This window comes from Triplophysa rosa, linkage group LG14 (genome assembly GCF_024868665.1).
Source record: "Triplophysa rosa linkage group LG14, Trosa_1v2, whole genome shotgun sequence".
NCBI lineage: Eukaryota > Metazoa > Chordata > Actinopteri > Cypriniformes > Nemacheilidae > Triplophysa > Triplophysa rosa.
The window spans coordinates 18,226,423-18,239,628 of NC_079903.1; the positions used below are offsets into that span (position 1 = coordinate 18,226,423).

General features: G+C 37.9%; 1 protein-coding gene across 2 annotated transcripts in view; it reads left to right on the forward strand.

The window, feature by feature from the left end:
- The window catches only part of porb (P450 (cytochrome) oxidoreductase b), a 29,261-nt gene that overhangs the window by 5,567 nt on the left and 10,488 nt on the right, over positions 1-13,206 (forward strand). The window contains exons 1-8 of one of the 2 annotated variants that reach the window (XM_057351960.1): positions 2,086-2,308; positions 5,375-5,423; positions 6,208-6,336; positions 6,451-6,600; positions 8,913-9,037; positions 9,920-10,009; positions 10,257-10,355; positions 10,587-10,703. In XM_057351960.1, the coding sequence (XP_057207943.1) occupies positions 2,259-2,308; positions 5,375-5,423; positions 6,208-6,336; positions 6,451-6,600; positions 8,913-9,037; positions 9,920-10,009; positions 10,257-10,355; positions 10,587-10,703 (809 nt within the window). In that variant the 5' untranslated portion in view covers positions 2,086-2,258. Of the gene's footprint in view, positions 1-2,085; positions 2,309-5,374; positions 5,424-6,207; positions 6,337-6,450; positions 6,601-8,912; positions 9,038-9,919; positions 10,010-10,256; positions 10,356-10,586; positions 10,704-13,206 lie in introns of those variants that run through there. The other variant, XM_057351959.1, reaches the window with a different exon arrangement.

A 13,206-nucleotide genomic window follows, 5' to 3' on the forward strand; every position in this document is an offset into this window, starting at 1 on the left:
ATAATGTTGAAAATAAATAAAGTAAACAGGCTTGATACCTCCATGCCGACTGTATGTACAAAGACTGAGACATTGTAGTTTCATACATACTGTGGGTATCAGAATATAAATTAAATGGCCTGCCCTGATAAAACATTAGATGTTAACTTTTTATATATTTGACTGGGCTCAAAAAAAAAACTGGGCTCTAAAAAAAGTACTGTCCGGACCTCCGCCCCAAAGAAAATATAGAAAACAATTTCAAAAATGCGGTTTGAAACTACTACGGTTAATGACGTCATAAACCTGTACCAATCACATGAACTCATTTGACCCCTGTGTAGAGTTACATTCATGCTATTTTAGGGAGGAAATTTTATTTTAACAGGAAAAACGTTTAAATATGTAATTTTCATGGTCAACTATTTCTTTTAAGGGATAAAATTATCGACCACAGGAGGACTTTAAAGTAAAAGAGCAAACTAAGGACTTTGTTGCAATGTATAACAGCACTTAACATTTTAGGAATTAAAGCCCCATTGAAATCAAAATGAAAGGTTTTTTCCTTTTATTAAAAATATGTTAGCCTTAAGGACGTTAATACTGATGGACTCCTAAGCGCTGACAAAATTTGCATTTAGAAGATATAAGCGTTCAAGACTGACAGTTTGGCACGTGCGCTCCAAAAAAATCTAGAAATTCCATGACATCACGCAACACTTCAGCCTCTGGTCAAAGTTCTTGTCCAATCAAATTCGCTTTAGAATTGGAAGAGTCCGCCCCCTTCACTATGAGAGCTGCGGCAGCGGTGCCTCAAATCAGCCACTTGTTTGCACATTTATTATGTCCTACATGGTGAATGATGCATAGTGCAGTAGATGGAGATAGGGCATGATCCAGACAGTGTACTGTAAACATTAACCTTAAAGTCTTAATTTCGCGTCATTATAAACACAAAGTTATACTGTATTTTACCTTAAAGTCCCCCTGTGGTCGATAATTTTATCCCTTAAAACAAATCGTTGACCATAAACATTGCATATTTAAACGTTTTTTTCCTGTTAAAATAATTTTTCCTCCCTAAAATAGCATGAATGTAACTCTACACATGGGGTCAAATGAGTTCATGTGAGCGGTTGCACGTGAGTGTCCTCCGGTTCAGAGACACAATAGCACAGAGCTGATCATATGTGTCATATGTTTTAAAGCAAAAAACACCTTAGAAGTTATTTTGCAGAAATTGCCAAGTGCCTCTTTGAGCATGATCTTAAGATGCATGGTCTACTAAATGTTTAAACTTAAAATGTTTAAAACTAAAAACAACTTTGTTTTTTATTCTTTAGAAATATGTGTGAACTGTTCTGTTTCTTTTAAGTGTTTTTTGAAAGTTTGTGTAGGTTTTCTAAGCTTTTTGTCGTTTATGTTTCTGAGGGGCCAGCCAAGTATTTTTCTGAGCTCAGCCAAAGGTGGGAAGTTGAGACAAAACACAGGCCCCTATTATGTTCACTTTCTTTTTTGTTTTCCAAGAGCCATTTCCAATTTGTCTCGCTGCTCTCAATGCCCGGCTTGTCACAAGAGAATCCTTTTATGATGTATGTGGTTGCCATGGTGATCAAACCCACCATTGGGGAGGCAGACCAAATCATTAATTCTTCACAAAACCAGCAGCGCTATCAAACTGCTGCTACGGCTACATGGTTGTGCTGATGCTTGTCTTTTTCTCTGAGATGACGACGGGATCGAGTTTTTCTTTCTATGATTGAGTTTACTGTTGATTTATGGAAGATTCGATTAAAGAGTCCTGCTCGCTGTCTTTTAGTGTCCAGATGTTGCCAATGCCTGCGAGTGCGCTTCGTGTTTGACGCAGGAAATGAGCCCTGCTGAGATAATGAGTCACCTTATCAATAGCTTTCTCCATCTGCGGATTTGTCAGCACACTTAATCTCGATGGAGGCGGGACAGTGGAAAGGTCCCTCACAAACTCTGTCGCTGTTGGGAATGCTGCTTTTCTTTGTAATCGGCTTCTTTACAAATAGTCAAGCTCTCTTCCTGGTCCTGCACTGGATTTCTGTTTTCTTGTCTTGTGACTCATGGCTGGCGTCAGCTTCCGATTCTGTTCAGCGGGAGATTATTTCTCTGTCATTGTGAACAAGAAGCCAACATGCATGTAAATTTTGTTTCTTACCCATGGCAGTGCCTTTATTCTCCAGTGGGAGCTTGTAGTAGTTGGTTTCGTCTAACCCGAGTTGCTTCATAGTATTGCTGTTGTGTTTGTCGTCATGGGTTGTGTGTTCTCCTTGCCGGAGGACCGACTACTTGCTGTAGACAGGTGGGTATTCACTCCAGTAAGTCACACAATATAATTGTGACTTACAGAAACTGTAACTAGTAATATTGAGTCTTGAATATTGATTAGACAGTAAAATAAAGTAAGAGTGAAGTAAAAAGTAAGTTTGTTTATTTACCGTTTTCCTAAAGCCTATCAATAACTATGTTTACGTGTAAACTTTTGATTCGCAAAGAAATTTAAATGGTGATTGTGTTGATGTGCATGTTTATATGTGTCAGAATAGTTCTAAAGATGTGTGCACATACAGCATTGTTTTCCAGATGTGCCTCATATAGTGGCGTATCGAGGGGTGGGGCCATGGAAAGATGATTGCTCCCCTGGTGTGTCCCCACCCCTCTAATTGTTGATCACAATTTCAAATCATATTAATCGCATTTTGTTTGTATAAGTAACACGGTAAGTTGATCTACTTTTTACTGCACACAATATGCGCATGCTATGAGCTGCAGTGAACTCTTCATTTACAGAGAACGCGTTTGTCCATTGCGCAGGGGTGGCGCAACTTTTTAATTGTTTTTCTATGTAAACGCGCTAGACGGGTGTGTTTTGCCGTTCGCGCGCGTCTCGCACCACGCGGCTGAACTGCAGCTGACTGTACCACAAGTATAGCAATTGCAAGTTCTTATTACGACAAATCGTTCCAGATACTTTCGGTGGAAATTCGCCATTTGTCTCCTTAGCATTTTTCTGCATTGTTTCATCATAGCATGAGTTTGTTAGATATACATTTAGCACTAGCATAGCAGGCCATTGCTCACTTTTTTCCATCATTAATGGAACTTGGAAAATGGAAAAAACTTTTTCTTGATAAAGGATGGGCTTTGGGGTTCCCTCATGACATACAACAGCAGCTTTTACTCTTAAAATCACGTGGTGCAATAGTTGGCCACCAGCCCGGAGCATTTACACAATGAAAATTCTCTCACGCTTTCACTCTATTTAGTGCACTTTCTTGTGCGTGCGTGTGGAGTTGGAGGTAGAGGCTTAGCATGTTCCACAACGTTGCGTTTGTTTTTCCCCAGTTAGTTTTCATCAGGTATAATACTTTATTCTAGTTGTATTTATTCAGGTGAAAGAAGAGAGAGAAGGGCTGGAACAGATGGGAACTAAAAGTATTGCTTATTTATTTAATGCATTGCTTATAGTTAACATGTTTTCATGTACAGCTGCTTTGTAACAATGAAAATTGTAAAAAGCGCTATATAAAGTTGAGTTGGGTTAAGTTGAGTTGAGTTGGGTTGAGTTTTTTATTTTAAGGTCCATGTATAAGTTTGTCCCTGAAAACTAGTATTTTGACTCAGTTTTTACCCCTTTTTCAGACTCGTTGAATAAAATCAGCTTTTTCTGCTTTGGTTTGAAAACCCTATGGACTTCCGCATTTAGTCTCAGTGGCTACCACAGCACCACATTTCATTTTTGAGGTGTGAACATGTCTTCTCTCAGACACTTGCTGTTTGCAAGACCTTCCACAGATGAACGATAAGTATCTGCCTCTAGCAGTGGTAAAAGTTAAAACAACAACCTATTCTAAAGGCAACATGAAAAGCAAGCAACTTGTCACAGTTAGTTGACCCAAAAATGAAAAATGTGTTAATTATAAAGTGATTGATCCTAAGAAAATACTACTACTGATCCATGGTCTTTTTTAACCTTTGTATAGACTGTTTCAGCCATAACAACATAAAAAAGTTATGTGGCCCAAACTTAACTTCCGGTAGAGCTCTGCAAAGAATCAATTAGTTTTGATTTAATACAATTAATATACAATAAAATATTAACATAAATAAATATTAATATAAATTAAATGTAAAGGACGTTTTTATATAAAAATCAAACACTAGCTTGACACTAACTTCAGGACAGGCACGTGCGTCCAAATAAATATATATAATGAAAATTTAATTCTTTGTAATTTGACCCCTTTGCACGGCTTGGCGCTTCCACGCGTCCATTGTGCAAACACCTTTGCTGAGGTTGACAATGTTTGTAGGAAATTATTATATTGCTGTAGGTTCCTGTAGCTTAAAGGTCCAGTGTGTAGTTTTTGGAGGATCTTGACAGAACTGCAATATAATACACATAACTACTGTGTATGTGTTCAAAGGCTGTATAAAGATCTTGCATAACGAAGCTTTATGTTTTTCTTACCATAGAATGAGATATTTCTTTCCATCGCGTATCTGCTTGCTTGTTAATGTTAATGACATGTCGCCATGTTGTTTCTACAGTATCCCTAAATGGACAAACTGCTCTACAGAACGCATTTCGCGTTTCATTTGGGAAAGAAGCAAAAATGTGACAACATCTTAGTCCTCTCTCAGCCTCTGTAGTGCTTCAAAAGAGACGGGGAGAAATGGAGTGAGCCGTTGGTTGCAATTCGCAACCTCACCGCTAGATGCCGCTAAAAATCACACAGTAGTCCTTTAACTGGTAGAACATGGCACTAGAAATACCAAGATCATAAGTTCAGGACTGTCGCTGATAGCAGCTTATTTTCTTTGAATCCCATCCTAAAACCTGGATGATTCTAGTAGTGACAGATCAAAGATGAATGCGACTGGATCTTGGTCATATAAGGAAAATATTAGAATACAACAATATAAGCATTAGTGACATTTAAGGTTTTATTTTCATAGGTATTTTTTCATAATGTCTCCCAAGCAGAGTTTTAAAATTGTTGGCCTTGCCTGTAAGTCAAATCCTGATGAAAGTACATCATGTACATTAGCATAACCGAGAGAACACTACTTTTTCTTAGTATATTAGACGTATTTGAGATCTATTTATTCTGATTAACTGCTTTTGATCATGGCCTTATTTTCCCGAATCACACTTTGGTTTCTTGATCTGGAACATTGCTGTCTGAAAAGTTCTAGAGGCATAAATCAAGCAGTTTGTGAATAATTGAAATGCTTTGATATTCAAAGGAAAGGATGAGCTTGGTAGGTAAAGCATCTAGCTTACATGTTGGTTTTGATGGTTTATTAAGTTTTTGTGCGAGTTATCCAAAATGTAATGATTTTGTAATTGATTTGTGTTTTGTAGGCCTCCAACAACTAGGGAAACAAGTTTTATTGAAAAAATGAAAAAAACGGTAAGTTTTTAGTAATGTTTACCATTCTTATCATTCTAATATAGACGCATACAGTGAAGGAAATAATTATTTATCCCCTGCTGATTTTGTAAGTTTGCCTGCTTACAAAGAAATGAAGGGTCTGATTTTTAATTTAATTTAATTTTTTTACTGATAGAAACTGAATATCAACCAAAAAATCAGGGGAAAAAATGTATAAAAAGGTTATAAATTGATTTGCATTTTAGTCCGTGAAATAAGTATTTGATCCCCTACCAACCAGCAAGAATTCTGGCTCCAAAGATTGATTATGTGCCTATATGGACCGCAGATTAGTCCTGTCTAAATTCAAAATATTGGAGAGACAAGTTTAGCCAAGTAACGGTTCTTCTCGGTTTCTTTTGATTGTTATCAGAAATAATCTGCAGGCACTCTATTGTTTGTGAATGTGTACCGGAAGTTCAGTTGGGGTCACAAAAGTGCGCTTGCGCAGTAACGCTTGTTTATGTTGTTAACATGAAACCGTCTATATGTTTATATGGGGCTGAATAGTTCCTCTCTTTTGAGCCTCTCTCCACAGAGAGACCGTGTATTTGTTTAGTCTTTCCTAATGCACGTTTTGTCTGGCGGCCTTATCTACATTCTGTGCAGAAAGTAAAGACAAACCTGCAAAAGTCCATGATGAATAATTAACGGAAGTGGTCGTTTTGACGGCATTGTGTTTTCTGTCAGTGAACCTTTTTGGTTTAAAGTTTATTGAAGTGTGTACATGAGAAAATAACGACTTTTTATGATAACTTGCTAGGGCAAGAACATCGCTGTGTTTTATGGCTCGCAGACGGGCACAGCTGAAGAGTTTGCCAATCGACTCGCAAAAGATGCTCATCGCTACGGCATGAAGGGAATGGCTGCAGACCCAGAAGAGTATGACATGGTAATGCGTCAAACCTTTTCTGCACCAAATGAGTTGAGGTGGATCCGCTTTGTGCTTTTTCTTTTGTTTTTAAAAACAGAAATACAGTTTGTTTGTTCAAACTTTTCTCTCCAGGGTGAGCTGTCTCGTCTAAAGGAGATTGAGAACTCTTTAGCAATCTTCTGCATGGCTACATATGGAGAGGGTGACCCTACTGATAATGCTCAGGAGTTTTATGATTGGTTACAAGAGTGCGACGCTGACCTCGGTGGGTTTAACTACACGGTAAGTTCTTCATTACAGTAACATTAAACAGCTTTTACCATGAAAAAACGTCAGCGCAAGTGAGCTTTCTTAGACCAGAAACTGGTTTCCTGTAATGTGAATACCTTTTTACAGCAGTCCAGACCCTTGACACAGTGTCAGCGGAGCTGAAGTGTTACTGGTAAATGCTGAATAATGCTGCTACGACCCAAAGTCTCACACTCATTAAAACAATCTAAACCACGAGCATACCACACAGAGAGTAGGCAAAGTTCAGGGACTCGGCATAATCGAGGATAACAGAGAAGATACCTCCTGGTTTGCGGATTGTGATCAAGCGGACATGATGCAACATGATGTATGTGGATGCCGTGTAGGGTCACTTTACTTGACCTTACAAACCTTTTAATCTGAAGGTGTTTGCATAAATTAGTTTTGTAGACAAAAATATGATATACCAAATTATGCACCGAAATGAAAATTTGAGGGCCGAAACCGAAAATTTAGGATGCACTTGGCTGAAAACTGATACCGAAAATTACTTTAAAAAACTTTTTGAAATAGTTTTGATTTAATTGTATTAATGACACACACTAAAACCCACAAAGATTAAGGAAACATATTTTAAATAATACAAAATATATTATTTTACCTTGGTCATTGCAACACAATCAAATATAACTTTTTTTACCAATCATCTAAACATTGTAGTTTTAGAATTATCCTGGAATTATTATATGCATAATAGTAGTCAAGTTATAGTCAAACTCAGCAGCTCTTGCTAATACCAGAAGTTTATATATGGTGCACAACCATTTTAATGAAAACAACACGCAGAACACAGAGGGGCTGTGACTTGTTCATGTAAACAGGCTTAAAATGAGCTTGTGATATCTGCACCTGCAGGATGACGGTCCACGTCGATCATTCTGCTGATCATTCACATATGAAGAGTTTGATGTGTTTAAAGTTCGGCTTTAAAACATGCAAGAGTCATTGCGTGTGATCTCCAAAAATCGAGAGGATCAGAGATGACGTATTTTTGTAAGCTAACCCGGAAGTTAGCGCCGCGCTGGTTCCCTCGACCGATGCATTTTTCCCATAGACTTTTGGAAGATCGCAAAAAATAAGCTCTGTGATTAACAAAGGTTTATGATGTTTACACGTTTTGTCTATCAAGATCATCTTTACAAATTAACACAACATTTGTTACTTTTGAAGCCGAAATACAATGGGCAGAAGTAAAAAGCTAACACGATGCTATAAACGGACTGCACTTAAGTTCGCGCGATATCAACGTCACCACCACCAAGCCTCCGACAACTCATTCAATCTTTATTAAAAATGTGTTCCCTGCTAAGTAATTATTCCGTGAATGAATCCGCATCTACGTTGTAAGAGATTTGTGCCCATGTTGCATTATTAGAGATTTAAATGCGCGATGACGATAAAGTCCCCACCAAAGGAAGTAGTCGCTTTTAGCAACTTGTTAGCAACCGCCGTTTTTAAGTCACAATAAGGCTTCAAAAATCACAAGAGGGTTATAATTGGTGTGTTTTGTGTTATAGAATAAAACGTGAAAATATTTAGGTTTTCTTTACCACAGACCTTATTTCAGGCGATTTACCAAAAACTCATTCAAAAAACCCATAGACTTTGGGGCGATGGAACTGGAAATCATAAAATGCTAATTCACTTCCGGGTTTTGCATACAAAAATACGTCATCTCTGAGCCTCCCTATAAAGAAACATATAGCCAGGTCACACTCAGTCGCGCATCACACAGAGCTTGCGTGTCATTTTCTGTCCACTGGGTTTGAGCCGTTCTTGTTATATTTATTAGTTTCACCCTAAACTTTTGAAGGTTTAAGCAATCGTCCTACAAACCAAAAAACAGAAATATTATTCAGAGTGACAATAAAGCATTAAATTTGAAGCAAATCATTTGTAACTAAAAAAGGACTGCTCTGATGGATCTTCTAGAATGGATGTGAAAAAGTCGCCTTGCACATCACACAAAAACAGAATTTAGGGCGTTCTCTTATGTGCAGTAATTGAATTGCATTGTTTCTTGTCTTGCGTGTACTTTTCTTCTTCCTACAACGTCAGATTAGGTCATCCGGGTCTAAAAGACATTAGTTAAAATTGTTTTGTGAGAATTAAAATAGTCCAGCATATTTATTTGATCCTTTAGCTCATATACTGTTAAAATAAAACAAACTTAGATTTTTAATGTGGTCACAAACCTTTGGATCCCCTTTTGCATCTCATGGAAAATTCTTAGGATCTAGTTTCTTGGTGAGATCTGTAATTTTCTTAAACTTCTTTTTAAGGTTTTTGCACTTGGCAATAAGACATACGAGCACTATAATGCCATGGGGAAGTATGTTGACAAGAGACTGGCCGAGCTGGGTGCCCAGAGGATCTTTGATTTAGGAATGGGAGATGATGATGCAAAGTGAGTATCATTTAAACTTTTACTGTTTTTTCATAGTCTTGAGATAATGAAATCCCCCCAAAAAACAGCTCCCGTCACATGTAGGAGTTGGTGGTACAGATTGGTGGCAGATCGGTTCAGATAAGATCATTCCGAGGTGCCGATAATTCATAGCAGCTAGGCACATAATTGTTATTGTTTGCATTTCAAAATACTGTGTGCAAAGGTTTGTGCACCCTTGTCTGTTCCTGTGAAGCAGTTGAAAATGACTGAAATATGACACGTTTCTTTAATATCTTAAACAGGATTACTTGAAAGCAGGATCTGAAAACCTAAATTACATCAGAGTATAGATACCAAGAGGCGAAACTGGTGCTTTTTTGGAAACACCCCGCCATTTTGGGGTGAAAATGCTTTATAACTGACATGGTTTCTAGCGAGACAAGGCTTTTGTCATCATGTATTATCATCATTCAGGTTGAATTTCAGCATTAAAGTTTTTTTTCTAAGAAAGTGGCTTTTTGCTGTCGCGATGGGAATATCAGCTGAGTCGCCTCCCCCCCAAAATGGCGGAATTTGCAGGGCGCTTGTGTTGCAATGGAACGTTTCGCCTCTTGGTATCTATACTCTTTGGTTACATTCAGAAACAACACAACTATAATTTTGTTTATATGCTTTCCTACTTGTTAGTCATTTTTGGATAAAAGCGTCTGCCCAGTGAATAAATGTAAATCATAACAGGACCGTTTTGCGTTGGAAGTATACGTAAATGCCCAGGCCAATTCCAGGGTTTTTTGTGGCAATATTATCGAGCGCTAATGTAGAGCATTATTCCTTATGTGACATAAAAAGACTTGATTTGACTAAGCATAGAATATATTTTATTGTTTGTGTTTCTCATAGTCTTGAGGAGGACTTTGTTTCGTGGAGAGAGCAGTTCTGGCCAGCCGTTTGTGAACACTTTGGAGTTGAAGCCACTGGTGAAGAATCCAGGTCTGATCTTTTTCCATCTCTTCAGTACCTTCTGTTCTTCTTTCTGTCTTTGTTACTGGGTCACAGTGACCCAGTCTTGTAAGATCCTCTTCTCTGCTTTTTAAGAGTACTTACCGGCCTTTTCAGATTAGAATTCAATGCTCTATAGTTGAACGAGCAACAGTTTGCCACAGAAGCCTTTGTTTTGTGAAGCAGTATGAATCAAACATATTTTGGTACCGAATCACATTCTCTCTCTGTATCCCAGCATTCGTCAGTACGAGCTGAAGGAACACACTGATCTAAACATGAATAAGATCTATACTGGAGAGCTGGGACGCTTGAAGAGCTTTGAGAGCCAGAAACCGTGAGTAAAATACATTTTTTCCTGATCAAATTTAGCTAAATGTATCACACTGGTTTAGATTTTCATTTTCAAACTTGAGATGCTGAATTTGGTGGCGAGGATGCAGGAAAGTGTAGACTGATCCTTTTTCAAAGTAGTTTTCACGCTTGCTCCATGCTGGTTGTGTATAGTGTAGACAGCACAACTTTGTCAGTGTTCTTGTCTGAAGTCATCCATTGTTTGTGTTCCCAGGCCTTTTGATGCGAAGAACCCTTTCCTGGCATTGGTCACTGTGAATCGCAAGCTCAATAAAGGCGGTGAGAGACACCTGATGCATCTGGAGCTTGACATCACCGGATCTAAGATTAGGTACCTTGATTTTATATGCTTGACTTCAAAATGTTGTGATGTTTAAAAAAAGCTAATAGTAGTCTGCATGCGTCATATGACTATAATTATAATAATAATAATAATGGATTCCAGGGAGTGCACGACCTGTTTAACTCATTTTCTTGTAAGGGCAGCATTTTTTGCCTGGCATCACATTTTATAGTTACTATACTATACTATGCTTGGTAAGATTTTCACACCTGGTATTAAGTTGCGTTTTGGTTTTGGCGTTTGGATCACAAGTGGACGATGCTAAATACAGGTGTAAACGGGGTGTAAAACATTTTGAGCTTGTCCACTTTCGACTACTTCCAGAGGTAGTCGAAAACGCATTAGATCAGATTGTTGAATGTGTTCGAACAGCCACAAGAGACCACCTACTCTCCATCTACGGACATAATGCGTAAACATTCTGAAATACGCGTTAGCCTGACAGGATTTAAACTTTACAGTGTTTTTTTGACGAAAAATGTATCAAGCATATTGTTTTCTCGCCATTCCAGATTTCTAACACACATGTACAATGTTCGTTGTGTTCTCACGGTTGTCAGAGAAGAAAAAACGCTCAATGCTCTCTGCTCTCTTGGCATCTCCGGTTGCGTTCATATGTGCATTGCATGCGCGTCTTTTCCATCGGAATATCTGAAAAGCCTTCGTATTTAATCAGGACAGAAATGGTCGAAAGTGGCCACAAGAGACAGATTAAAACACCAGGTGTAGACAGGTATGTGTCTCTTTTGTCTACTTGTGATCCGATTAATCAAAACGCATCTTAATACCAGGAACAAACAAACTAGGTGGTTGAACTTGCTAGGGCGTTTAAAGGCGGGGTGTCCAATTTCTCTTAGCCGTTGTTGATGTTCAAATCACCAAAACAGACACACCCCTACCCCCATCTTTTGCTTTTGTCAGCGCTCGGCTCGGCTAATGTCCGTCCTGTGCACTGTACACCTTACTGCTGATTGGCTACAAGGTTGTTTCGGTACTCTGCCCGACTTTGTCTAAACAAGCGTAATTCGGAAATCGGACACCCCGCCTTTAAGGGTTAATTACTCTGGATATACCATGAACCCTTACAATGACTTATAAGACATTTTGCCATTTACAAGAAACACGTTACTATAATGCTAAACTGGAAGCATTATAGTAATGTGTTAATAGAACCATTACTATTAAAAAGCTCATATTTTATATTACGTTTCTACTAGTTAAAATAATCAATTGTAATAACATAATTACTTGAGATAATACACAAACTTAATATTAACAGTAGTAAATTTTATTGTATACTAGGAGTGAATTGTACCTTTTACAGTACCTTTTTTCTGATAGTGCAGCAATTGTAATGAATATTTTGGAATATCTCTTTTTCTTGTAATTTAAACGGTGGCTGATATAGACATTAGCAGTCCTCTAGTGTCTCTGGCTTTTGGAAAGGTACTGTACAGCCATAAGGCATAAAACATGTACAGTACATAGCAGGGGCAGGGCAAATACAAATGTTATATAATGTACGCTCTTATCTACCAGAATAGAATAGAATAGAATAGAATAACAGACAGAACGATTAGACAATATAATGATTCTAAACTATGACTTTTTTCACAGCAGAAACACCAGTAGTATGAATGCATATAGAGAATGTGAAGCTACGTCATGGCGTGTTGAATGTTGCGCCATCTTGGGAGGATGGCTGCTAGTGCGTTCAATGCAGTGTTTAGTTTTTTCTTGTTTGAATAGGAAATGATAGGTCGGTCTTGCTGTGTTAAAAACTGCAATAGCATTACGCAGAGTCGAACCCATGGTTCTTTTGATTTCTACATATAAACAAAACAAGTACCGGTACATATCAAAACAATAATAGCAGTGGAGAGTGATCCTCCCAAGATGGCGGCACAACATGCAACATAGGGCGTGACGTCAGCTTCACATTCTCTATACTGAGCCTGCTGTTGCTGTTACACTGTAACTTTGAATACACTGTGTATGTTTTATTCAGTCTTACTATATAACAGGTGGTTGATGGGTGGGGTGAGAGCTTATATGGCTATTGCCATAACTGCTGCATCACCTTGATGAGAGGCTGTTTAAGCAGAAGAGCAAGTTATTACACTATTCAAAAGTTTGTCCTCGTAATCTTTATCAAAGACATTTATTAGTCATTTCAATGAGGCTAGAAACATGAATCAAGAGAGTAAATAAATTGCATAATCAAAATAAATGCTGGATTTACTGTAAGAATATAAAATACAAAAGACTGTAAAATAAATGAGACCGTTTGTCTCAAAATTAAACTTGAGTAGCCAAAATTTCATTTACTACAAGCAAACCAAGTTTTACCAAGTTTTTAAAACATTAATGCATCATTTGAATAGTCGTCAATTGTTTTGACAGAAAAATATATACTGTATACCTACTGTAGTAATATACAGACACGTTCAAATTTGTTGGCACCCTTACAGCTCATTGAAATAATGCTTCA